Source organism: Theobroma cacao, chromosome 1 (assembly GCF_000208745.1).
Source record: "Theobroma cacao cultivar B97-61/B2 chromosome 1, Criollo_cocoa_genome_V2, whole genome shotgun sequence".
Taxonomy (NCBI): Eukaryota; Viridiplantae; Streptophyta; class Magnoliopsida; order Malvales; family Malvaceae; genus Theobroma; species Theobroma cacao.
Window position 1 is genome coordinate 16,837,957 of NC_030850.1, and position 23,541 is coordinate 16,861,497.

General features: G+C 35.6%; 4 protein-coding genes across 12 annotated transcripts in view; 1 reads left to right on the forward strand and 3 right to left on the reverse strand.

Annotated features, from left to right (window-relative positions):
- Positions 1-2,341, reverse strand: part of LOC18612779 (phosphatidylinositol/phosphatidylcholine transfer protein SFH9) — a 7,222-nt gene extending 4,881 nt beyond the window's left edge. The window contains exons 1-3 of one of the 7 annotated variants that reach the window (XM_018122217.1): positions 1,769-2,341; positions 1,362-1,404; positions 961-1,273 (exon numbers count right to left, since the gene is read on the reverse strand). In XM_018122217.1, coding sequence (XP_017977706.1) covers positions 961-1,273; positions 1,362-1,368 — 320 coding nt within the window. In that variant the 5' untranslated portion in view covers positions 1,369-1,404; positions 1,769-2,341. The other 6 variants (XM_018122211.1, XM_018122233.1, XM_018122221.1 and 3 more) reach the window with 6 other exon arrangements.
- On the reverse strand, positions 4,441-9,026 carry LOC18612780. The gene is made up of 3 exons (XM_007049709.2): positions 7,823-9,026; positions 6,257-7,491; positions 4,441-4,777 (listed from the first exon to the last, which is right to left on the reverse strand). Exons 1-3 carry the CDS (start codon positions 8,475-8,477, stop codon positions 4,718-4,720), a joined length of 1,950 nt encoding a protein of 649 aa, XP_007049771.2. The 5' UTR covers positions 8,478-9,026; the 3' UTR covers positions 4,441-4,717.
- LOC18612781 lies at positions 10,094-16,868 on the forward strand. 2 transcript variants are annotated; one of them, XR_001926211.1, is made up of 11 exons: positions 10,094-10,360; positions 11,316-11,654; positions 12,422-12,494; positions 12,624-12,736; positions 13,183-13,267; positions 13,456-13,528; positions 14,299-14,354; positions 15,061-15,126; positions 15,842-15,907; positions 15,981-16,124; positions 16,454-16,868. XR_001926211.1 is itself a non-coding variant. In XM_018113967.1 (10 exons), exons 1-10 carry the CDS (start codon positions 10,179-10,181, stop codon positions 16,059-16,061), a joined length of 1,134 nt encoding a protein of 377 aa, XP_017969456.1. In that variant the 5' UTR covers positions 10,094-10,178; the 3' UTR covers positions 16,062-16,406. The 2 variants fall into 2 exon arrangements, 1 of the variants encoding a protein (XP_017969456.1); XM_018113967.1 differs by lacking the exon at positions 16,454-16,868 and having other exon boundaries at positions 15,981-16,406.
- On the reverse strand, positions 16,936-22,807 carry LOC18612782 (probable LRR receptor-like serine/threonine-protein kinase At5g48740). 2 transcript variants are annotated; one of them, XM_018113966.1, is made up of 17 exons: positions 22,635-22,807; positions 22,425-22,545; positions 21,391-21,931; positions 20,858-21,309; positions 20,666-20,783; positions 20,515-20,583; positions 20,350-20,418; positions 20,205-20,273; positions 19,975-20,046; positions 19,793-19,861; positions 19,486-19,721; positions 19,200-19,405; positions 18,735-18,861; positions 18,542-18,610; positions 17,866-18,055; positions 17,637-17,769; positions 16,936-17,367 (listed from the first exon to the last, which is right to left on the reverse strand). In XM_018113966.1, the coding sequence occupies exons 2-17, from the start codon at positions 22,498-22,500 to the stop codon at positions 17,149-17,151; spliced, it is 2,715 nt and encodes a 904-aa protein (XP_017969455.1). In that variant the 5' UTR covers positions 22,501-22,545; positions 22,635-22,807; the 3' UTR covers positions 16,936-17,148. The 2 variants fall into 2 exon arrangements, with proteins under 2 accessions (XP_017969455.1, XP_017969454.1); XM_018113965.1 differs by having other exon boundaries at positions 22,425-22,807.

Here is a 23,541-nt window from a genome sequence, read left to right on the forward strand (position 1 = left end):
TTGGGGATGGGGAATATTGATTACAGCAGAAATGTTTGTTTTAAAAAAAAATTTTAAAGTGGAGCCGAGGTTCAACATCTGGTAGGAGACGAGCTTTATCGGATTTGAAAGCCTAGCCTAGAGTAAAATCAGTCGTTAAGTAGGGGATTCACCAGCTTAACTCTTAATCGGATGCAAACTCAAAATCTCAAGCTTCACTACAATTCCAGAAGAGAAATTTGCATTATGTCTATCTAAAGTACAAAATTCCAAGATACAAAATCATTATTTTATTGGAATAAAAGGCTACTAATAAATCATTTTAGTTAGACAATAGAATTCTAAACAATTTATTTTAGAGGGAGATACAGTTCCAAAATTCTTGCTGCTACAATTTTGATGACGAAAACTAGTGGAATGCCCAAACTCAGTAAAGGGATCCGTTGCAGTTCATGAAATAAGAAAACTGAAGTTGATTTGATATAGTGCACCAGGCATCCACTTTTTGTAACCAATAAACTACCAACTAAGCAATCAAGAAACATATCTGATGCTTTTTCTTTTAAAATCCCAATGAACCTGTTTCTGGAAAACCTACACATTTTATACACGTCAAGCTTAAATAAACAATCCAAAAATTGCCTTCTAGATTACTGCTTGTGAAATAATTACAAACTCCTAAGAAAGACAGGAAATTTTGAAAATTCGAGAACATACAGGAAATATGGTTTTCAGGAATAAACAGACAATAAAATTCTTCCTAAAGTCAATTTTATACAATTCAAAGCTTGAAATGGATTGCAATATTCAGTACCTTGTCATTCAAGCTATCGCTGGAACCCTAAAACAGCACAGTTTTGCTTCAATAAAATGATCTCATTATCTTATCAACATAGTTTAATGTTAACTAACCACACAAAATCAATAGCATAACTTTCTCCAAAAAACTACAATAAAAAATCTAATAATTGGTTCGATTACCTTAACAAAGTATGGTAATCATCATGACGTGGCGGAAGCTGATCTTTCGCAAGCAATGCCTGGCGAAAAGCTCTAACTGCTTTCTCCTCCTCCGCATCTCTTACATCCTCGATTGAAATTGCAGCGTATTTGCAATCAGCCACGCGTTTACCTCGCTTCCTTAGACCATGCGTTAGCTTCGTTGAAGCAGTCATCGCTTTTTTCTTCAAAGATCTCCCTCGCGTTGTTCTTCTTTTCTCGTCCTCAGACGTCTCGAAATCCCAATTCCCTTCCTTTCTGAACCTCTCATTTTCTTGAACCGAAATTACCTCTCCTGAGATTATAGGAAAAAAAATCAATAAACGAATCGCCATTTTGATCTCAATTTCGTTAGAAATAGGGTAAAATTAGGCAAAATTTACCAGGCATTGTAATCTGTATCCGAGATCGAGATCAGAATTGTATCTGCAACCAAACAGACGCAGAAAATCTCAGAAATAATGAGACGCTGTTACTTAATATACTAGCAAATCTTCCAGATCTGTACGATTCTCTGTTACAGCTCGTTGCTGTTGAAAAACGACGAAATTGACCAGAAATTCAAGCAGAAATGGACAAAAAAGGACACGAATCAGTATTTACAGAAAAAAGACCATTACGAGTAAGAAAAAGAGAAAAAAATAAACGCAATTAAATCGCGTCAGATCCAAAAATGAAGATCAAACCAAACAGGATTGAAAGATCAAAACATAGCCTTCAATTTCAATGGCATTATTATTGCATCAATAAATAACTACATAATAAAAAAGGCAAACGTATTCGAATATACCTCGAAAAAAACCGTATTCATTTCACAAGAATTAAGCGAGATTAAATTCACGATAAACGGATGATTGAATTTTCAATTTCTCTCGTTATTTCTTTATATATATATATATATATATAATAATCAAAGCCAGAGCTAAAAAAAATGAGAAAAGAAAAACTGTTGCTTTAGGTTACAAGGCGGGCTTTTCTCTCTCCAAACGGAAGGAAAAACTCTCTCTCTCTCTCTCTCTCTATCGTTTCCAGAATACTTGGCAAAGGATTTTTTCTTTATTTTTTTCCTTTTGGGGTCTGTTAGCTAAGGAACGTAGCTGAGGCGTGTCGTTGTCAAAAAGCCTTTTCTTTTTTCATTTTTTAAAACAAAATTTGGTTTTCGGAGAGCGAAATCGAAACGTAGCGTGGAACTGCCGCTTCAGCTACTCAAGTGGTGGTCGTTCCGTCAACCATTTAACGCTTTTTGTTCGTTGCTTTGGCCTGGAAAGGGAGCTGGGTTTTCTCGTTAACCGCCGTTATTTAAAAGAAGAGGGGAGTAAGAGATTATTAGGTGCGGTGGAGTCCACGGTCGGCGTAAAGCAACAAGCCAATAACAAACTGCTTCTTTTTTTTTCTTTGTTTATGTTAATTTATAAAAGGGCAAAACAATAGAAAAAAGTTTGGTATGGAACACGTCAAGTGACACCGAGGTCGTGCCACGTGGAGATTGGTTGGCAGGTGGGACTATAGGAATCGGCTGAAAGAGGCCGACCACGTGCGCTTACAACCAGACCACCACCCCCTGGGTTGATTCGGTGAGTGGAGCCCACTTTTAATAAAGGTTTAGATTTGTTCTTCGGAATTTGATCATAACTTAATTAGGGATGCAAATCAATTTGACTTCACTTGGGATGTAATCGAAACAAATGGAGTTTGTCGCATATGATAAACCAGAAATTCCGTCAATCAATGCAAGTTTGTTTTACCTGGAAATAATTTTTGTTGACATGTAAATGGAAATGAGTGTAATTGTAAAAAAACAGTAATTAAGAGGACATTTATTTTGAAATTTAATTAAATTTTAAAATGAGACAGGCAGCTGCTTATGGATTTTAATGTGAGAGCTAAGGTATTTCTCAATCAACATCAAAACATTGACGTGTAGTTTCTTAACAAAAATAAAAAGAACGAGTGCTCTATATTTATTTTTATATTTATTCCCTTATATCTCGTAAAACAGGTACTTTATATAAAAAAAATATTTCTAATTTAAATATAAAACCTTTTTCTTGAAAATAAAAATTATTTAAATTAATATTATTTTTATAAGATAATATTTAAACAAAACTTCAAAATATTTAAAAAATTTATTATTATTTTTATTATATTCATACTTTTATTTTGGATCAAATACACTTTTACATATAATAGTTTATTGATCATTAGTAATTAAATCGTTATTTATTATTTTATTTCATATGGTGCTAATGTCATAGTAAATGAATAAATGATATATTGATGTGTCATGACTCATGATAATATTATCATATGACATTTTTCACTTTTCACGAACATAAGATGAGAATTGACGTTTTAATTAATAATAATTAATCAACCGTTTGTTATAAATATTTATTTAAATTAAAATTAAAATATAAAAATTTAATTAAAAGTAATAAAAATTAAATATTTTTAAATAATTTAAAAATATTTTAAAGCGTCATTCTTAATTTTTTTTTTTCATTTTCATGTTGGGATCATTTAATTCATTTTTCTCAATTCAAAATCTGGATTAAGTTAGAAATTTTGATTTACTTATGGAGAGCACATACTTTCCAGCTAAGGTCCCACTGAGGCCCTCTTGCTCCTAACGTGGAAAGTGTTATGATTACTATTATTTTCCTTTCATTTCTTGTGCTTGTTTGATTATGATCATAAAAAAGAAAAGGGAAGGGCAAAAACAAGGCTGGGTTATTTGAGGTAGAAAGCAGGGGAAGCATTCCGGTGTGGGACAAGCTCACAAGCAGTAGGGGAGGTGGTCACAGGGGCTTGTGTCGACGCACGTGAGAATGATGAAAAAGGAATGAGAGGAAGATGATGATCAAGGTTAGGAAGAAGAATTACGTGAAACCTGATGCTTTTAATTGTATTTAATTTAAGGTAATAATGGTTATAAATAATATTTGGACAAAGTCATATACAATCCAACTTTTTTAAATGAAGGTAGTACGCATGCCATAATTGTTATCCGCATTTAATTTAATAATTAAATTTGTTAGTTGTGGGCTTTATAGTTATAAATTATTATCATCCATTGAGCCAAGTATGGTCATTAACTCGACTAAAAAGTCTCAACCCTTTTAAATCCTGGCCAATGCGTATGCGTTAGGTTGGTGATTAGTTGCCGAAAATTACACTAATCCTGCTGCTGGGATCATCGAACTCTTCACCTACGTTTGAATAATTAACCTTTTTATCCTCCAAATTCTTTTTATTTTATTTTTCATGGAAGTCAGGATCCCATCAACGGCTGAAGAAGAATTAACAAAGCATAAGTCAACTAGGGAGAATATCCGGTCCGCACATATAACGTCCACTTTTCTTCTCATTTCTGTTGGTTAAATCTTCGTTTCAAACAATAATTACATCCATTGGCAGGCAGCCCCTTGGGCCTAACCCTTTTGTACCGGAGAAGAAGCTTGATGATAAATAAGTGATCAAAGTTTGCTTTGATCATTTCATTATATATTTATAGGGCGACCAAAAATTGGACCGACGCCTAGAGACAACTTTGAAGCTACTCTAATTTATTTAACTGAGACTAACATATTAAAAGCTTTACTTACAGTTTTTCAACAGGCAACTAACTTGTATGGACTTTACAGATTTTTATCAACAAAATTTCTATCTAAAACGGGACTGGACACATACCCAGTGCACAAAGGAAAGGAAACATGTTTGTTAACTAACTGCACATGGCTTAGGCACTACCATCCATTTCATCTGATGCACTTCGGCAGCATCTCCGATTTGAGCTGACCTGAAAATAGAGGAATTATCACTAGTAAATATGAAAGAAATGTGCAAGTGAACATGAAAATTAGGGAGAGTTAATTCCATCTATTTGGTAATGATCATCACAAAAATTCATCGAAGGAATAGGGTTGTTCTCATTTTCTGCACATATGTAAAATATGATGGAATTGGGTCCGTTCCAAGTCAATTCTTGAGCCTTTCAGATATAGTAATGGAACCCTAATTAAACTCAGCTCTGAATACCTCTAATACATTAGTATCCATCAACTTTCAGGCAGAGCAGCCATAATCATTTAAAGCTCCTTTCATATTGATGTTGCTAAATGTATATAGCATGTTTTTCTCAATTGGTATTAAGAAATATTCTCAATTTCAGCAATTATATATAGATACAGCTTCATGAATCCACCCTTAAATCCAAATTTCAAATAATCTGCTAAATTATAAGATATTTAAATTATTATTAAACAGATTATTATATTACTCAGCTGCATTGACTTCACATGATGATCATATGGTCCTTTTCTCTTTACCAAGATAACAGCTGTGATACTGATGCTCTTTAAATAAAAAGCTGCTTTAAAATTATCTTAACAACACCTAATTTGGTTTGATTTAGGAGATCTTTTGACAATGAAACCAGATATTATCTTCAACAGGCAGAAAAATATAGAATGTTAAAATCCTCACAAAAGAAGTGCTCTCCGGAGAAGGACCCTACACTTAATGATATTAGCATCAGGCCTCAAAAGACACATCCATACTACCTAAAAAGCAGTAAGTGAAGTAAGTTCTAAGGAATGACATACAAGCACCTCAACTGTTCATAAGTTTTGGGAGAAAATGGTAGTGGAACGTGGAAAGGAACTTTCCTACATTTTTCTAGATATATTTTCCAATCATTATCATGTGATTAACCCACAGAGTTAGACATGATAAAAGAAGTCCCTCTATGGAATAATAGTGTATTGATCTTCAAAGGGTATATCTTTCATTTCAATTCATAAAAGATAAAGAATCATTTTTGAAATGCTACCAGAGATTCCTTACTAAGGAAATACTAAGACAAACAGCATTATTATGCCATTGATGTAAAAGAAAAAGCATAGCTGTCATTTCTTACTATATTTATACTCAATAAGGAGGGTTACATCTGTGGAATTCATGGTCAATTTTGTTTTAGTTATACACTACATGAACTTTGTGTACAGTCACTCACTTGACATAGTCCACTTACCATGGGGACCCTGCACTCTAAATTTACAAAGATTTTGTGTTAACACTAATAATCATGTCTTCGTTGTTTTTATAGGAGAAAAACAAGACTCCTTGTTCCTGTCCTTTCAGGAACTCAAACATGGAAATTTACTGGAAGAATAACAGCATAAAGCCATTATGACCAGAAGATAGCTAAACAAGCATGCAACAATCACTTGCCCTTGGTTTATTAAATTATAAACAGTCAAATTGAAATGTTACACACCTTAGAAGATGAAGCCAAAGGAGGTACAGAGCTCTGTTGAACAGGCTCCTTTAGCTGCTGAAATTCTCGAAGCTGGTTTACCATCTCCTCAATGAGTTTTAACTGGGTATCTAACCTTTCCCTCTGATCTGCAGAGAAAGTCAGCTTCTCTTTTTCCCCTTGCACTACTTGTAGCCTTCCTCTAAGGCATTCAATTTCAGCATCAATCTCCAACCTTTCATTACTGACTGCACAGAAAGAACTCCTCCCTGAGTCACATAGCGAGTTTTTGTGATCTGAAGCAGAAAAAGTTGGCAATGTGCTTTCTTTTATATTCTCCTCCCTAGGAATGTCTAGTGTATCATCAACAACATGGACATCATATATATCTGGTTCCATATCAAGTGTGGAATTGTGCAGATTGCTTCCTAGTTGATCCCCAAGTTCTGCATTACTCTCAAGCCCTTCTTCACTTAAAGAAGTTTTCTCAATGCTACAGACATTTTGGGCTGCTTTGGTTGCTATTGCTTGGCATACTATGGCATCATCAACTTGTGCCTTTCCTTTCCCTGCTAAATTGACAGCCACAGTATGACTTCGTTTTCCAGCTGATGGAACCTCATTTTTTGAAGGCCAACTAGAACCTTTGCCCACTTCCTTCTTTCTAGTGTATCCACTATTCCCCATCTGATTCATCATTAGCAGTGGATCTTCATCTAAACCAACTGAGACCAAAGGCGTTTGTTGCCCTTTACTCAAATTATAACTCAAGTCATGCTCCTGCTGCAAATCTTCTAGAATATTCATCTGCCTGTAAGCTTCAACTTCTTTCTCCAAAAGGTGATTCTCCTTCTCCCTCCTAACAAGGATCTCTTTTAGAATGTTCATCTCTTCTTCATCATAAGCAAATTTTTCTTCTATCATCCTTTGATATTGCATTGCTTCCATTTCTATTGATGCCTTATCCTCTTGTAGACGCAAAATCATTGCCATGGCTTCATCAGCAGCAGTAGCAGCAGCAGCCCTTTCTTTCTCCAACTCCAGGTATAGAGCAGCATATGCAGCCTTTTCTTCCTCAAGAGCTTGTTCCAACATTCTGATCCGATTTGCTTCATCTCCAGTAATCCCCAATTTTCCGTTGGTGTTACAATTGATTTTTTTCATAGAAGTTGAAACTTTTTCCTCTCCATTGCTAAATTCAAAACCATGCCAGGTTCCGTCACCCCCATCAGTGCCAGTTTGATTATTTTTATTATCTAAAATGGAATGATCACATAGGTAAATACACATGTAAAGCTAGTAACTTATAAGGATCCAAGATTCAATGAAAACTTCAACACAATAAGTGATTTCCTTAATTTACTAAGAAACAGAGCCAGTCTATATTGGTTCAAAATCAGAAAACTTCTACCAATTTTAGAGTGAGCATTTAAAACTTTAGCAGACAAAACCCATAATATTTTCAAATGCAATCCTATAATGGAGCAGAAATTCACAAAAAAATGTGCCAACATTGAAGCTAAAACTATCAACTGGACCAAAAATTGCAATTATAAGGATGTCACACTAGATATTTTTCTTACTTACCAGGAAAACTATCGTCTATTTCACTAACTGGACCCAAATGTTCACTAATTTCGCTCCTCGTTTCACCGCCATTATAAGAGGAACATGAAACACCAGCAACAGCTGATGAGAAATTACCAGACAACAAAACTGGAGAAGATTTTCCATAACCAAAAGCAGCTCTCCTACATCGCCGAATTCCAGATTTCTGCTTCTGATTTATAATTTTTTTTCCCTTGGCATCATATCCACTCTCTTTATCCACCATAGTTCGCAATCTTAAACCTGAAGGTGAACTAGAACATGCTTCACCATCCGATTCAATAACCCCATTGCCAAATTTTCTATCTTTAATGTACTTGGCATTCAAATTGCACTCTTGATCATTGAACCAAACTAGGTTAAAAGGGAACCTATTCAAAGCCAACTTTTGAACAGAATAGATCTTTCTTGCCGGCCATTCAATGAGCAGCTTATGCCAGCAGAGGTTGCTATTTTGGTACCCAAAAAACCCAGTACAAGGACAAGGCAAGTAATAAAGTCCAAAAACATGATAAAATTTCCAAGCAAAAAACCCTAAGGTTGATCCACATAGAAGGAAATAAGCTACAGCAACGTCAAGAAAAGCTCTTATAAGACCAAATAAGGTCCATGAAGGAATTGTACGGGAAACCATTAGAATTTGAAGCGCTCAAGATCCCCACAGAAATGCAACTCTAGTGAATGTAATAAGAGTGAAAAACCAAGGAAAATAAAAGCAATCTCTGTAGTAATTTGGTGCCAAGAATTAGCCCAGGAAAAACAACCCACCATGAGAAATACAGTAACAACACAGAATTCTAAGTAAACTCTAACAGTACATGAAGAAAGGGAAAGAAAAAAACACAAAGAAGCAAAGTCCAAGACTTATGACCTTATAATTAAAAATAGGGAATTTTCAAGATTTAGAAGAGCAGCGTACTTTCCAGGATAAGTGAATAAAAACCTGGATTTTTACAGGAAATTGACTTGATCAGTTGAGAAGGGGAAGTGGGAACTTAGGCGTTAAGGAAACAAGAGAAGTCAGGTTCCGGAATCCCCACTTAGCCCGGAGAAATTTCTTGGCACCGGACAAGAATGGAACAGCCGTCGGTTTCTACGGTATTGATAGTTACGGTAATGGGACAATGGCCGAGTCTGACTAGCTTTATGGGTAAGTTGAAAGCCACAGTCTTTCACTTCTGTTGGCGGTTTTTGCCTGATGTCTGAACAAAGATTACTGCTGTCAACTGCTAGTGCCTTTTCGATACGTTAAGATCAACGGTGTCGTTTAGACTATGTATCAGTTGTTCAATCTCAAGAGTTAACCCAAAATGCAGGCAGTTTGGAAAGGCACGTACAATCTTGAATTACGGTTACTTGATCCATTTGTAAGTGGTTTTTAATTAAGGTGAAATCATGCAATTAGTAGATTTAAATCTTTTATAATAATTTATAAAATTGAATTTGTATACTTTCCAAAATTAATAATGTTAATTTAAATTAAAATTTTTTGAGTTATTTATTATACTAAGGAATATTTGATTATATTAACTTTGTATTGAATTTGACGGTGTGAACATTTAAGAATGCTGCAATAATTATGCTCATCATCTCTAGCAAATCATCTCTAATCTTTACATCATATTTTGCATTTTTAAATTTCTATTTTCATTATTTTTTCAATTTTTCAATTTGATTATAAATTAGGGTAATTTTATAAATGGATAAGCGATTTTTCAATCTAATTAAAACATCAATTTGAAAGATAATACTGAGAGAATCGAAAAAGGAAAACAATGAAAAATGGAGAATAAGAATAATCAAATGAAGGACTTAAAAACTTATTTGAATCTTTATTCATTTGGATAAAATTGTTTAACAAATTTCATTGTGTAATTATTACATCATTTTTTTATGTCAAGTCATCATTATTACATCATCAAATTTAATGTCACGTTAACATAATCAAAATAAATCACAAAATATAAAAACTCAAAATTTATAAATTATTATATAAAAATTAAATCACAAAATACAGAGACATAATTAATTATTAAATAACCAAGTTTGTCACTATAACGATGTCATCAGTACATCAATACTTTAATATCATTCTACTAGAAAGCATATGAATAAAGAAATATAATCAAAGGCTGAAAAACAAGATCCTTTTTCCCTGAAGAGAAATAATGGAATCTCACATGTCACATCAGTTACGTAATAAAAAAGGGATATCCCCATTATTCTCTTCAAACTACGCCACGTGCACCCCCGAATCCCTGCCCTTTGCCTCATTATATTTCTATCAGACTTCACTTCCTGGCCTTGCAAAGTAGCAGTTGCAGAGCTTCTAAAAATGTCTGTTATTGCAGTTTTCTCCAATTGGTTCTCCTCATACCCTCCAAAACCAGTTCCCAGCTCATTCCATCGACGACCTCTAAAGCAGCCTGGCTGCTTCATTTTTCCTCCTTATAGAGTTTCCGCTGATAATACCAGACAGTTATCAGCTTATCACTTCTTTAGACAGCCAACTTTCAGGTAACTTCATTTGTTTGCCTTTTCAGTTTGGGTCAGGTTGCCTGTAGGCATTGGCTAAAAATAGTTAAAATACTGTTTAAAAGATTTTTTTTTAACATTTGATACACTATTCTTATGGAATCCAAAAATGTAAATTGTATTAATTATACATTTCTTTATATGTTGTTGGGTTTTACATGTTTGTTGTGATAGCATTAGTTATGTCTGGCATGCATAAGGATTCTAATGCTTATTCCAAGGTTGACCAATAGCCCACATCCTTAGTAATAAGATTACTTGAAACATTAAACGAGTCATGATGTGAAAGTAAGTAGTAGTATTACTTTTGGACGAAATTTAAAACTTGAGTTTAGGAGGAATTAATTCATCATCCCGTTTGAAGTCGCAAATTTTTTTCTTGAACACTAATCAATCTACTTGGTTTTGTGAGGCAACCCCTAAAATCAGTTATCAAATTCCATCATTAAGGATTAAGCTTTGGTTGCAAGTAGCTGGAATTTAATGCTGGGTTAGTGTCCCAATGCTATTAATTTGTTTTAGCAAGAGTGATTGTTTTATTGAGGCAGATAGATTTAATGTAAATTTGTTGGGCAGTTTGAGTACCAATACCATTTTTCTTAAGCCAGGACTGTTCTGAAGTTTGATGTATTATTAGAATTTAAATAGGATATCACTGGCCTCTTCACCTAGACATCATCGATTTATGTATGCACTGCTTCTCCATCTTTTCAATCACTTGACATGCTCTGATTTCTGGGTTCTCACATTATTCTTGTGTAAAAAGTTTTGCCTTGTATGCCCAAGTGCAGTCACTATCAAATGAGAGAAATAATGTTTTTAACTTAGTGTTACTCCGTCAATTCATTTTTATACTAGAGAGTGGTGTCATGCTTTATCTGATTAATTCATGCAACTGATGCATGACAAATGATTCATTTCATATTATTACAAACAGGACTAGAAGTTTCCAGCATGAAGATACTGAAAACATTGGGGCTGCAGAACCTAAAGATAAGCTGGAGAAAGGAGATAGAGCTGCTGATGAGGTACTTGAAAATCAAACCAGTGGGACTGATAGGACAGGAAGTTCATTTCTGGCAAAATTAGCAATTGCATTAGGTGTAGCTGCAGCTCTTACTGTCATATCGTTTGGCCTCAAGGGGGCTAGTTTTGGATCATTGCTAGGAGTTCAACACCTGGCTGAAGGTTCATCCTCTTCAATTATGGACTCCTCTCTTGGTTTCACTTTCAAAGCTTTTGGATACCGATTTGTACTTCCAGAATATGCACCAGGGTATGCTCCTGAGCTTGAATGATCATCAGAACTCTTACCAGCTTTTTGGACACATTTTTTTAGAACAAATTGCAATTCTAAAATTCTTCCTCTTTTACACTTTTCTTTGTTAAACACACGTTAGTCTTAAAGGAGAGAAAAGTGGTAGGATGCACATGGAAGGTGGGAAGGCGATGGTGGGGGGATGGAATCCATACAGAATGCATTTTCCAACTACACCCACTATCTTTAGTTCTTTGGAGATTGACACTAGGGTAGAATCAAGTCAAAGCTGAATAGTGTTTATATAGTAGTACTACTTCCCTGAGTTTGGCTTGAGCTTCATTTGAAAAGAAAATTTAAAAGTTCAAGCTCAGCTTGGCTCAATTCATTATTTTGTTAATTAAGCTAAGTGAGTAGGTTGCTAAATTAGCAGAGTTCAAACAGTCCATAAAAATCTCAGCTTGTTTGCACCCTATTTAAGGGAGAAAAATAAAGGGAATACAAAGAGTATTCTGATTTCACAAAATTACAGTTCGATCACTCAGAAATTTAGTTTTACACAAATAAAGACCGAATGACTATGCAACTTGCATGTGCTGATTCAAAAGAATTGAAGCATTGTCTTCTCAGCAGAGTAGATAGTTTTTTCAAGATTTATATTGGTGTGGGGGGAATAGGGAGAAGTGAGTTTGCCCAGAAGCTGTCTGGGCTCTGCCTCTCCTTCTCAAGTATGTATTTTACGAATAAAACGGTTTTGAAGATTTTCACTGTATGCAATGTTTCAGATGGATTTACTTTTGGTTGCTTATGGCTGCTGGGTTTGGACTTTTCATTAGTGAAGAGGCTTTAAATATCTGGGTCTGTCTTTTGAACTGGTGCTTATGTTTCACTGCCTCCAACATTTGCTGGCTTTCTTTGCTTTCGTTAAGTTTCTAGTTTTAACTAAGAACTCCTCTTTAAATTTTAAATTTTGTTTGAAAAATGTAGGTTGGCATAACTTTGGCACGGATGCTGTCATTAGATGGAACATGGCATTCCTTTGTTGAATCTCTCTCAAGAAACACCCCATACATAATATCCACAGTTCTCTGGGTATACTGGTTAGTGGCTGCTTCATCTTGTTCGTTATTGCTTTGATACTTTGTAATATGATTATTAATATATTAGCACTCAATGTTTGAAATGAAATTGTAAATACGGTCAATGGGGTTTTCTCTAGCTACAACAATGTGCTTAGATTTCAACCTCAGGTTTTATAAGACTTCTAAGTTTTGAGGCTTACACCTGGAAGGTAAGGATAATAAGGATGAAAGGAAAAGCCTTGAACCTCTTAATCAAGGAAATTGAGGCCTAAGTAATCCAAGGCATAAAGCCCTTGGTGATAATCTACCTTTAACCACAAATTTTACCATTTTTAAATTATTTGAGTCTAAATGTGTGCCTGACCTGGTTATGACTTGTTCTTTATTCCTTTTCTATGACATGGTAGCTTATAATTCTTAATTGTTTTTCTTCCTTATTGTTATGTTGCAACTTGAAAAATCAGGGGAGTTTGCATCAGTGATATGATACCATTTTACTTTGGAAAGTTGTTTAGACAAAGTGGAGCATCTGATGATGTTTGTTCAAAGGTTTGTTTTGTTCCTTCTGATCAAGTCTTAAGGATTTCAGCTTCTCAAAAAGAGAAAAAAGGTCTTAAGGATTTCTCTGCACATATTTTATGCACAAATATTTAGCTTGTTCTATTTGGAATATTTATGTTTGCTGCATTTTCAAGATAATAATTTATTTATTTTATTTTTATTGATGATGACTACAGTTAGGGATTGGTGAAGAGAAGGTGTTGCACATCACACGGGTTGTTCAAAAATATGGCAATCTCATAGGCTTCAGTGAGTTACAAGAGCTTCATTACTGTGCCTTTTTGCACGATTCATGTGGAAAAATGTAATTCTATAGAGTGACCACACTGCTGCCATTAGTAGAAGTCAATTCAGATATAGTCGTCATTTAGCATGGCAATATTCATAAGGCTTTTAAAAATTTTTTTGACCTTGATATACCAAGTGCAACAAGTAAACTGCTGTCTAAATAACTAGGTACTGATATAGCACCTGAATTGCTTTGCATATAAAATTTTGGTAATGATAAATCAATAGTTCTCTCCGAAATATGCATATTAATAGACTCATACATTTTTATGGTGCCAGTTCTTAAGACAAAGGGTTATACTACTGCCTAAATCGATAATAATGTTTAGTCACCCAAGCAAATTTAGGATATCTCAACAGTGGATATTCAATCAGAATCATCTTCTCTTGCATTATATGAGACTAGTAACATCTTGCTTTCTTAAAAGGAATCAGAGTGCTCAATTATGTTGTTTAATTTACTATCATGCTTCACTTGGCTTGTTTATAGGTTAAGTTTGAAATGTTTTATGCCATTAGGCCATATTGCAAAGCCAGGTGATATTCTTTAAAAGATAAAGTTGCATAGTCTCTGCATATTCAATTTTGTTTTTGACATTTTAGAATACTTGTAACTATATTGGACAAATCTCTTCAATACTTGCTATTAATGCATTATGCGTGAGCTTTCCTTATACTTGTTTATGAAACTTAATTTACTCTTTCTAGTGGTCTTGTATTCTAATCTGCAGTAGAGCGATTTTCCTTAGGAGTAAGAAATCCCACGGCTTTCCTAGCAGGGTCCCTGGTTAGTAACTGCTTCTAATTTTCTCTGCACGGCAACACTGGCATATTCCGCTTATTGTAAATATGTTCATTAAACATGATCCATCATTATGCTTTCTAAGCATATCACAAGTTCATAGCCGGGTTCATTAGGAAACCCACAGAAATTGATGATCTATACCCATTAATGAGCATAATACCATGGAGAATAGATTGTTGCTGACTCGATAATGATGCTGCTGTCCCAATAATGAAGTTTACATTGTTGTTAGCACAAAATATGCTGATGATAAGAGATGCCAAAGACGGTGGAAAGTGGAAACTAACATAGGAAAGTATGTGTTTGGTCCTTAGTGAGGTGTGACATAAACTGAGAAGTGAGTTGCATGATGGTCTGTTATACATTTTGTCATGTAATAAGACTGATCAGAAGTAACATGGAGAGAAAAAATGTGGAGTATACATAATTGGAATTGAGGAGTGAATGATCAAAATTGCAAGTTAGCAAATGCAATCAGGAGGAAACTGAGTTATTAACTGATTTCAGGCTGATAGATAATTCCATGCTTATGGCTAGAAGTATCATCTAATGATTACAATGATGCATCTGTTTCATCTGTGCTTGCTTAACATGGCCTTTCCATTCCTAAGTAATATGCACCATATCTATTTCCTGGCTGTCAATTGTGTTGATAATTGAGTTGATGATATGCTTTTATGAAATGAAGGGAATATCACCTGAATTCTTCTTCGCTGGAGTTTGTTGTGGTGGCTTGGTCACTGTTCCGATTCAGGTTAGTCATTTTCTGTTGGCAATAATTCTATTTTACACATTTACATATACTTGCATTTCTATTGGCAGTAATGCTATTTTGCACATTCACATATCCCTATGTTTTATAGTCTTTGCATGTGTGTGTGGGTGGGTGCTTTTTTGGTTAATGATAGCTAAATTTAAGCAATAGTGTACTAAGTTTTCCGGGAGAAATCTTTGTCAGATTTCTCTTGAAAAAAGCTGTGGAATTGGGGAGGCAGTAGACAGTTGACTCATCTATTAGAAATTACTGCAACTGCGTGGTGTTTCTTAACATATTATTATCTTCACTTGCTTCTGGTATCATCTTTTTGTACCTCCTCCTTTCCCTCATGCCTAATATATTAGCACATTCTGGTCAAGATCGAACCCATCCCCCGGATTCCACCTCATTCTTATTCTTCATTTAGATAACCAAATTTCAATTTAGGTCTGAAATATTTTTAATGGGAAAAATACGTAAAACAACTTTAAACTTATTATTATTGGAAGAAAATTAAAAGCCTGCCTCTAATTGGGAAATTTTATAGTTATGTTTAGATATATAGAAAAGTATTTTGCGCTAAGTCTGTTGGGGATGTCATTACAAGTATCTAAGAAAACTTATAATCTCTGTATACAACTCCTATTGTGATATATTTCAACTTGCTCTTCCTAGGACTAACGCTGTGTACCCTTCTTATTCTTGAGTCCAGCTGGGAATTGGATTTCTGATGAGGAAACGTCCTGTCTTTGCCCTTGCAACTGTCGCCACAGTAGTGGTAAACAAGTTCTTGTGTTTCATGATAATTTGATTTTGTAAATAGAGGTATTTAACATATTACAATCCTGCAGGGAATTTGGACTGCGTTGCCATATGTTGTGGCTGCTGCAACAGCATTATTCCTTTTCCTGCAGCGCCGCTACTCAACCTAGCCCTTTCAAATTGTTATCAGATTCAGAAATGCAGAGGAGATGCTACTAATTTGTGATTGGATGGTTGTTATATTATTTAGTTGAATATCCATCCCCATTCACCGTTTTCAATTTAAATTACTAATTTTCCATATTGGACAGAAAGAAAGAGTATAAAAACTAGTAACTTTAGACAATAAGAATTGCTGTAAAGTTCATCTAACATAACTTGCTGGCATGGGGAACTACTGCCCTTCCCCTTGCAAGTTATATCCATAAAACATTTTAAGATGTCTCTATGTTTTTAAGGGATTAATTTTAGACAAAGCTGTTTTCTGGCACCCTGGTGCTTTCTGACCAAATTCATGTCCATTTGTGAGTGCTAACACTGACGAGTTTATCTCTACTTCCAGTGCAGGTTACCGTTAATGATAAGCCAATTTAAATATATTCACCGAAAAATCACCCTCTAGTATCTTGCATTACATCTTGTAATCCGTTAAAGACAGGACCTTCTGCGGAACAAGGTTGGATTTTGGCTTTACATTTTCGGCTGTTGCCTAGGGAGTAATTGGTCCTCAATGTTGATAGCCTGTAGAGTGAATTGGTTCTTTGAAGGTGATACCAGTATCACTATTCACCAACCGAGCAGAAGAGCTTGGTTCCTTCCTGAGGCTGATGACAAGCTATAGTTGACTAGAGAAGAAAAGTACTGAAATTGTAACTTCTTGGAATGCCAAAATAGGCAACAAAGATAATGGTGAGATTGTTTGTAGCTAATCCCTTATAAAGAGCCATCATGAAATTGTATGTCCTTTGAAAGGCCAACGAGTATGGCAGCACTTCATGTGTTTTTTTCCCTCAATTGCTGGATGGTTTGGCAAATTGCTCGAAATAAAGAGAAATTATTATTGCTTGGCATTGACAGAATAGATACACATACACTCTTAATAGACACACTCCGAAATAACCTTGTGCTCCATAACTTACTCTTCATTTTCCGCAGAAGGCTTTATACCTCACCTCCCCAAAAACCAGCTCTCTGCGGGAAAAGTTTTCAAAGTTTTAATATAAATATAAACATTGTTTTAATCTTGCATTTGCTAGCTTAACCTGAGTGTCCCAAAGCTGCAAGGTACGAGAGCTGAATACTATAGGCTTCTTTCAGCTCTGCCAATACCTCTGCAATAGTTGGTCTCCGGGATGCATCTCTTTCTACAGACCTTACGGCTATTAAGGCTGCTTTTCTCATGCTTTCCACATCAAAGCTTCCCTTTAAGCTGTCTTCCACTATCTCAAATGCACCTGCCTGCAAGTAGGGCTTCGCCTGCCATTAAATCAATATGAACCCCGTTGTTTAGTGCTAGGTGTTAAGATACAGGTTTCAGAATTATGCATGTATAAACAAATGTATAGGAGTTTAAAAATATGCACAAGACCTTGACCCTTAATTGTAAGCATTTTTCAGTTAACATGCTTACACTGATTTGCCTTATTAAAACCATGATGCTCCAGCAATCAAACTTGAAAATGTGCAGGATTTGAATGACAATGTACAGTGAAGAACTTGTTAAAGAAAAAGAAAAATTAGGTTACCCATAGCACTAAATTGAAGGAATCTGGGGTTCCAGAGTGAGTCAGTGGTTCTCTTCCACATATGAGCTCTAAAAGGACAACCCCAAAACTGTAGACATCACTTTTCTCAGTCAGCTGTTGAGTGGAATAATACCTGCAGATAAAATCAGTCAATGATAAAGACATCTATTCCTGAGTTGGTGCTGTAGAGGAATCAATTATCATTTGCATAAACTTAACTAAGACTTACTCAGGATCTAGATAGCCAGCAGTGCCCTTGACAACAGTGGTCACATGAGTTGCATCTGCCTGGGTTACTTGCTTAGAGAGGCCAAAATCACAGACCTTGGCATTCATCTGACCGTCCAAAAGGATGTTACTGCACTTGATATCACGGTGTATGATTCTTGGATCACTCCCATTATGCAAATAGTCCAGCCCTTCAAGAGAAAAAAACAAGGCTAATGATGGAGGTCTAGAATATTGGAATAGCAGTAATTATGCCCAAAGTTTCGACCTCCCGGTGTTTGTGCTAATAAGTGTATAACTATACCGTTTTGTTATCCCCACCACCACCGCACACTCACACACACACGAAGAAAGCAACTATACCATTGTGGCAAACAAGAAGACAATGCTAACTGCCCGTGCAATAGAATGTTATAATCCTATACAGAGAAATTGGCTAAATCTTTCATCCAGAATTCCAGATGAATCTCATCACTGTATGAAAGGATCTTTATGTCTGAAGAAAGAAAAAGTTATGATATCTAGCCTAGTTCATCTGGTACAAAAAGTTCAAACCGTAGAAAATGGATCTTTCCCATTGCTAGAGGGCCTGAGACATCATGGTTTTTTCATCTGCACAGCTCCTGTCCCTCCTTAGTAACTTTATATGAAGGCTAGAAACAGAATACTAGACATACCTTTTGCAGCATCAACAGCTATTTTCAGTCTGCGAACCCAGCTTAACGAAACTTTTTGACTATTTGGACCTGAAACAAACATCAAGAAAGAACCAGGCATTTTGTCAGATGAAAGGAGCAGATTTAAAGATATGTAACAAAAATTAGAAGAAAAAGAGGAAAATGTTACATCTTTTAGTCAAGCAGAACATACCATACAGGTGATCAGCCAGTGATCCACCCGGTAGATACTCGTACACTAGTATCTGCTGCTTTGATTCATGACAAAATCCTTCCAAGCAAACAAGATTTTGATGACGAATTTGTGACAAGAGATGAACCTGCAGGCAGTCCAAGGTATGGACGACAAGGTAACATTTACAGTATCAACAAGAAGATTAGATCTAACAAGAAAGCAGAACAACATGCATAAACTAAAGAATCAAACTGCATACTTTAGATTTAATAGACGGTACATGCACACAATGCAGAATGACAGATCTTACTGGATCAAGAAAAAATGAGCCAGACTGATGCACACTTAAAGATAATCCATGGTCTATATGACTGTTCTATAGGGTCTTCAGTTAAGTTCATCAATGGAATACTCATAAAATTACTGAGCTCACACTTCCTTTTGGTTAGACAAGGAAATTGTAGAGAAGTTTAGATGATAAACCTCATTGATAAAAGAATCAGCACCCAATTGAGTTCTATCAAACCGCACTTTTACGGCTACCAGTTTGCCATCTGATAGCTTTCCAAGGTAAACAGATCCAAAGCTACCGCGACCTATGACTTCCTTAAAGTTATTTGTAGCTGCCTTTATTTCTTTGTAGGAAAAAATTCTAGCTGCGTTCCAGTTTCGCATATCAATCGCTGGACCTGAATATGAGAATAATGTGCATATAAGAATCATGTTTTCAGTTTTCATGGTAACAACGATGTGAATAACTATTACATACTTGTAGTATATGTGGCTTCGGTTTTCCTTTTCTTTATGTACAATAATAATAAAAGAGAAGTGAGGAGTAGAGCAAATAAGGCTCCACCAGTTGCACCAAGTATAATTAGTAAATGACTACGTCGAGTGTGCTTCCTATTGGTAACAATAGTAACTTGTGGTGTCTCAATTGAAGGATCTGATGAGACATCATTGCATGCCATTGTGGAGAAAGAAAGGCACAAATTTCCTGATGTTCTGCACAAAAGTTGATCTATCAGGGCACATGAATAAATAGCTTGAAAAAAACAAGAATATCAGTGCCATACCTAACTTCCAGACTTTCTCTGTTCAAAGATAGGGGGAGGGTACCTTGCAGTTTATTGTTTTCCAGATTCCTGAAGAACGCAGAAAACAGTTTTTCATCCAGTGAAACACAGGGTGGCTATGACAAAGAAACTGCATATCTGGTTCTTCACCAAATGATACAATATTTATAGAAGTCACTTACAGTAGATGTAGATTCTCTAACTCTCCCAAGCTGTCTGGAACTATTCCCTGTAAACTGTTATTATGCAAGTCCCTCCATGTAGAAAAAAGTAATAATCATGCAGAATTAGTACAATCATATTTTATCATATTACTTTCATATAGAGTGAAAAAATTATTGTGTGACTACATAAGAAAACATTCTTTGAGTGTATATCTCAATCAAGACAAAGAAAGAAGATTACAACTTACAGAACTTGAAGGTTAACCAAGTTATCTAAATCAGAACCAAAGGATGTTAGCTCGTTGAAACTTAGATTCCTGAAAATTTAGTTAAGTGGTATTAGACATGCTATATGAGATACTAATAACAGGTGAAAACTTTGAGAGACATTACAATTTCTCAAGATGCTGCAGGCTACCCAGATTTTGTATTGCTCCTGAAAGTGACGTGTTATGAAAATTCCTGAAACATCACATGAACATTATAAGCACAAGGAAGTGCTTACTTAAGGATGCCATAATATTAATAGTACAAAGAATCCACAGTTAAAGACATTACAGTATTTTAAGATCCAGCAAGTCACCAAATGTTGGACTAATTGACCTCAAGTTGATGTCTGAAAGGTCCCTAAGAGAAAATGATAAGTCCATATGAGTAGGTCTGTAAGGTAGGATAGAAATCCCAAAGCTACTATTTATTATGCACATACAATGATGTCACTACACTTCCTTCGCATTCAATATGATCCCATGGAGTTGGGAAGCATGGATCATCTTGCCACCCAAGATCAAAACCAGTAGACTGCTCAATAACTTGAAGTGCTGAAACTGGAAATCATGCATAATGGAGTCAGGTTTAGTCAGAAAGAAAAACTCATCAGATTTATGCAAGAAAATGCCACCTGTAGTTGAGGAAGCCTCGGGTGGAATATTGATAATTTCATAAACCTCAAATGCATTAATTTGAGGGTAGAATCTGATGCTCCTAAGTGCAATATCCAGACTTGTGATTCCCTTCTTTGTAAAATATAGAGTACTGGCTTCTGAGGTACTTACCGTGAAATCTGACTGCTGAACATCCCCATTAATTAACATATCAAAAGAAACAGACACAGGAAGAATGCCAGCAAAATACAGGACAATGTAGTAGTCTCCCAATGTTTGGAGAGGTAAGTTATAATATAACACTTCCCCTCGTGCCAGAACTCTAGCAGTCTGCAATACATCCAAAGGAGGGCTCTCCTTTTGACTCGACAAATTGAAGCTAAGAAGAATGTCAAACCCAGATGAGACATGAAAGGGTGTGTAACTTTGATCAGCATCCCAAATGCGGTCAAATGGATCTACAGGATACCTGTTTTAACTGAAGTTAATCACAAACATCCTGACAGAGCACAGAAGCCACATATGGAGAAGGGTCGTTAAATATTCTTACCTCAGCGATCCATTGGTGTAACCACTATTAATCCGATAACACTTACGAAGTGCTTTATTTGGGAAATCTTCCATGCCACCTTGGTAAGCGCCTTGAGGAAGTGGCCGAACTTCAAGTGAGGAAATAACAGGAGATCCACCCATTGGAATAGCATTGAGGCAAAATGGGGGTGTGTCCTTACTCACCGGCCATATGAACTCTTCATTCCATGGATCTTTATTGGTGAGGTTCACTGTACTAGTGACAGCTGTCCCAAGAGAAACGGAGAAAGCTGGAGGTTTCCAACGTCCATCATAGTTCTTATACACAAATTGGGCTCTCACAAGAACCACGGACGATATATTCTTTACTGGTAACTTATAGCAATTGCGACCTTGAGATTCTGGGAAAAATCGAAGTGGAACACTGGATGAGGAAGTACCCTCAACATACTCAACGGTAGTAGTGTTGCCTGTGCTTATGAAGGTATTATCTGGGACCCATGTTATCTTAGATGAATCAATATAACTCCTAGCTCCACCACAAGATAAGCTCAAGAAACCTGTCTCATAGAAGCTCGAACGTAAATTAAGACATAAATTCCACAAATTCAAAGCCTCAACATTCTGTTTTAGACATTTTGTTAGACCATGCTGTTCTATAGTGATTTGATGATCAGAGCTTTCAAAACAAAAAGAACTTGAATTGCAAATTTCACAAATTGTAGAAAGACGTAAGCTAGATGAAGCTAAATAGGCATACATGAACTGCATTTTTCCATTCTTTTCTGAAATTTAAGCACAAGAAACAGAACCTTAACTTCAAATTCTGTTGTTTCAAGCAAAAAGAAAAAAGAAATTGTTATTTCTTGTCAATTTTCTCAGGTGTATACAAATGATCAAAGTTAGCAGCAAAAAGCAAAAAAGTGGAAATCTAGCAAGACAAGAAAATTGGATCAAATTCACTTTGACTGTACATGAGCAGCAAAAGAGCTTCCAGACAATAAAATCTAGTAATGCAGACTAGCCAAAAGGTGTAAAGCAAATTACACATACCATCTTGATCACAGAAAACAACCACCCAAAAGCCGCAGAACAGAGTCAAGCTGACCCAGAAGCATGTCAGGGCCATAGAATCCAGCTGTAGCCTCTCTTCTCACAAAAACAGAAGGAATATCTATTCAAAGAAATGAAGAGAAATTCTGAATAAAAACAGAGTGGAGTCCCTCAACGAAACGCTAATGGAAGGGGATTAAGAGAAAGTACATGTGCCACATTGGTGGGATTGTAATAAGATTAAGAGAGAGAGTTCTTGAGTAAAGAGGAGTGGCAAGTAATGAGTGGGATTAAAGAGACAGGTGATGATTAAGGGGTGGCAAGGATGGCATTCATTGTTATGGTTCTAGGTTGGTGATGATTGTTTGCTATCATATAGACAACTCTAACGCCACTACTACCACCATCACTGCTACAGTAGCAGTAGTTGAAAGGGGTCTCAAAGTGCAAGCACGAAAATGGCACCTCCGCTTTCTCTCTCTCCCAGTGGACCAAAGTCGTTAAAAGTTTAACTTAAAAGTCGAGACCATGAAAATGATGTCAGTTAACCAACTCCTACTTTATCTTTTTCCTACTGGCGTATTTCTGTGTCTGCCCTTAGCTTCTGTATATTGCGTTTCGGGCATAGAAAATTTCAAAAAGCCACCTGCCTTGGTGATAGTCTCTTAAAGAGGTTTTAGCTGTTAGGTTTAAGCCTGGGGCAGAAATTTTGGTTCTTGGGAAACATATTCCTTGCCTCAGATGAATAGCTGCAAGCGGTTCAAAAATATAAACAACCAGGTATGGATAATTCAGATCAGAACATTTGTTTGTTCTAGTGGTTGTATCCAAAGAAACATGCAGCTTGAATATAGTTCTATAGGTTAGGTTGGTCTTCACAAGGAATATAATAATAATAATAAAAAAGCATAATTCTGAAAACTTCTAAACTATTCTATAAAAATTTAAATAAGTTTTTATTTATCTATTACGTTCAATTCAATTAAGTTCTTGTATTCTTATTTTGAGGTAAATAGATTCTTATCACTAATAGTTGACTAATTGATATTAATTAAAATATCACTTATCATTTCACACTCATTATACATGCTGACATGAAAAGTGAAAAAAATCATAT

Bases quoted from the DNA above. Each gene is read 5' to 3' on its own strand.
- LOC18612781 (XM_018113967.1), top strand. From the start codon at position 10,179: ATGTCTGTTATTGCAGTTTTCTCCAATTGGTTCTCCTCATACCCTCCA. The intron at 12,495-12,623 runs GTCTGTCTTTTG...TGAAAAATGTAG, and splicing joins AAGAGGCTTTAAATATCTGG to GTTGGCATAACTTTGGCACG. The intron at 15,908-15,980 runs GTAAACAAGTTC...ACAATCCTGCAG, and splicing joins CAACTGTCGCCACAGTAGTG to GGAATTTGGACTGCGTTGCC.
- LOC18612780 (XM_007049709.2), bottom strand. From the start codon at position 8,477: ATGGTTTCCCGTACAATTCCTTCATGGACCTTATTTGGTCTTATAAGA. The intron at 7,492-7,822 runs GTAAGTAAGAAA...ATTCCATTTTAG, and splicing joins AATAGACGATAGTTTTCCTG to ATAATAAAAATAATCAAACT. The intron at 4,778-6,256 runs GTGTGTAACATT...CTCTATTTTCAG, and splicing joins CTTTGGCTTCATCTTCTAAG to GTCAGCTCAAATCGGAGATG.
- LOC18612782 (XM_018113966.1), bottom strand. From the start codon at position 22,500: ATGGCCCTGACATGCTTCTGGGTCAGCTTGACTCTGTTCTGCGGCTTT. The intron at 19,722-19,792 runs GTATGGCACTGA...ACTTTTGTGCAG, and splicing joins AGAGAAAGTCTGGAAGTTAG to AACATCAGGAAATTTGTGCC. The intron at 17,368-17,636 runs GTAACCTAATTT...ATTTAATGGCAG, and splicing joins CCTTCAATTTAGTGCTATGG to GCGAAGCCCTACTTGCAGGC.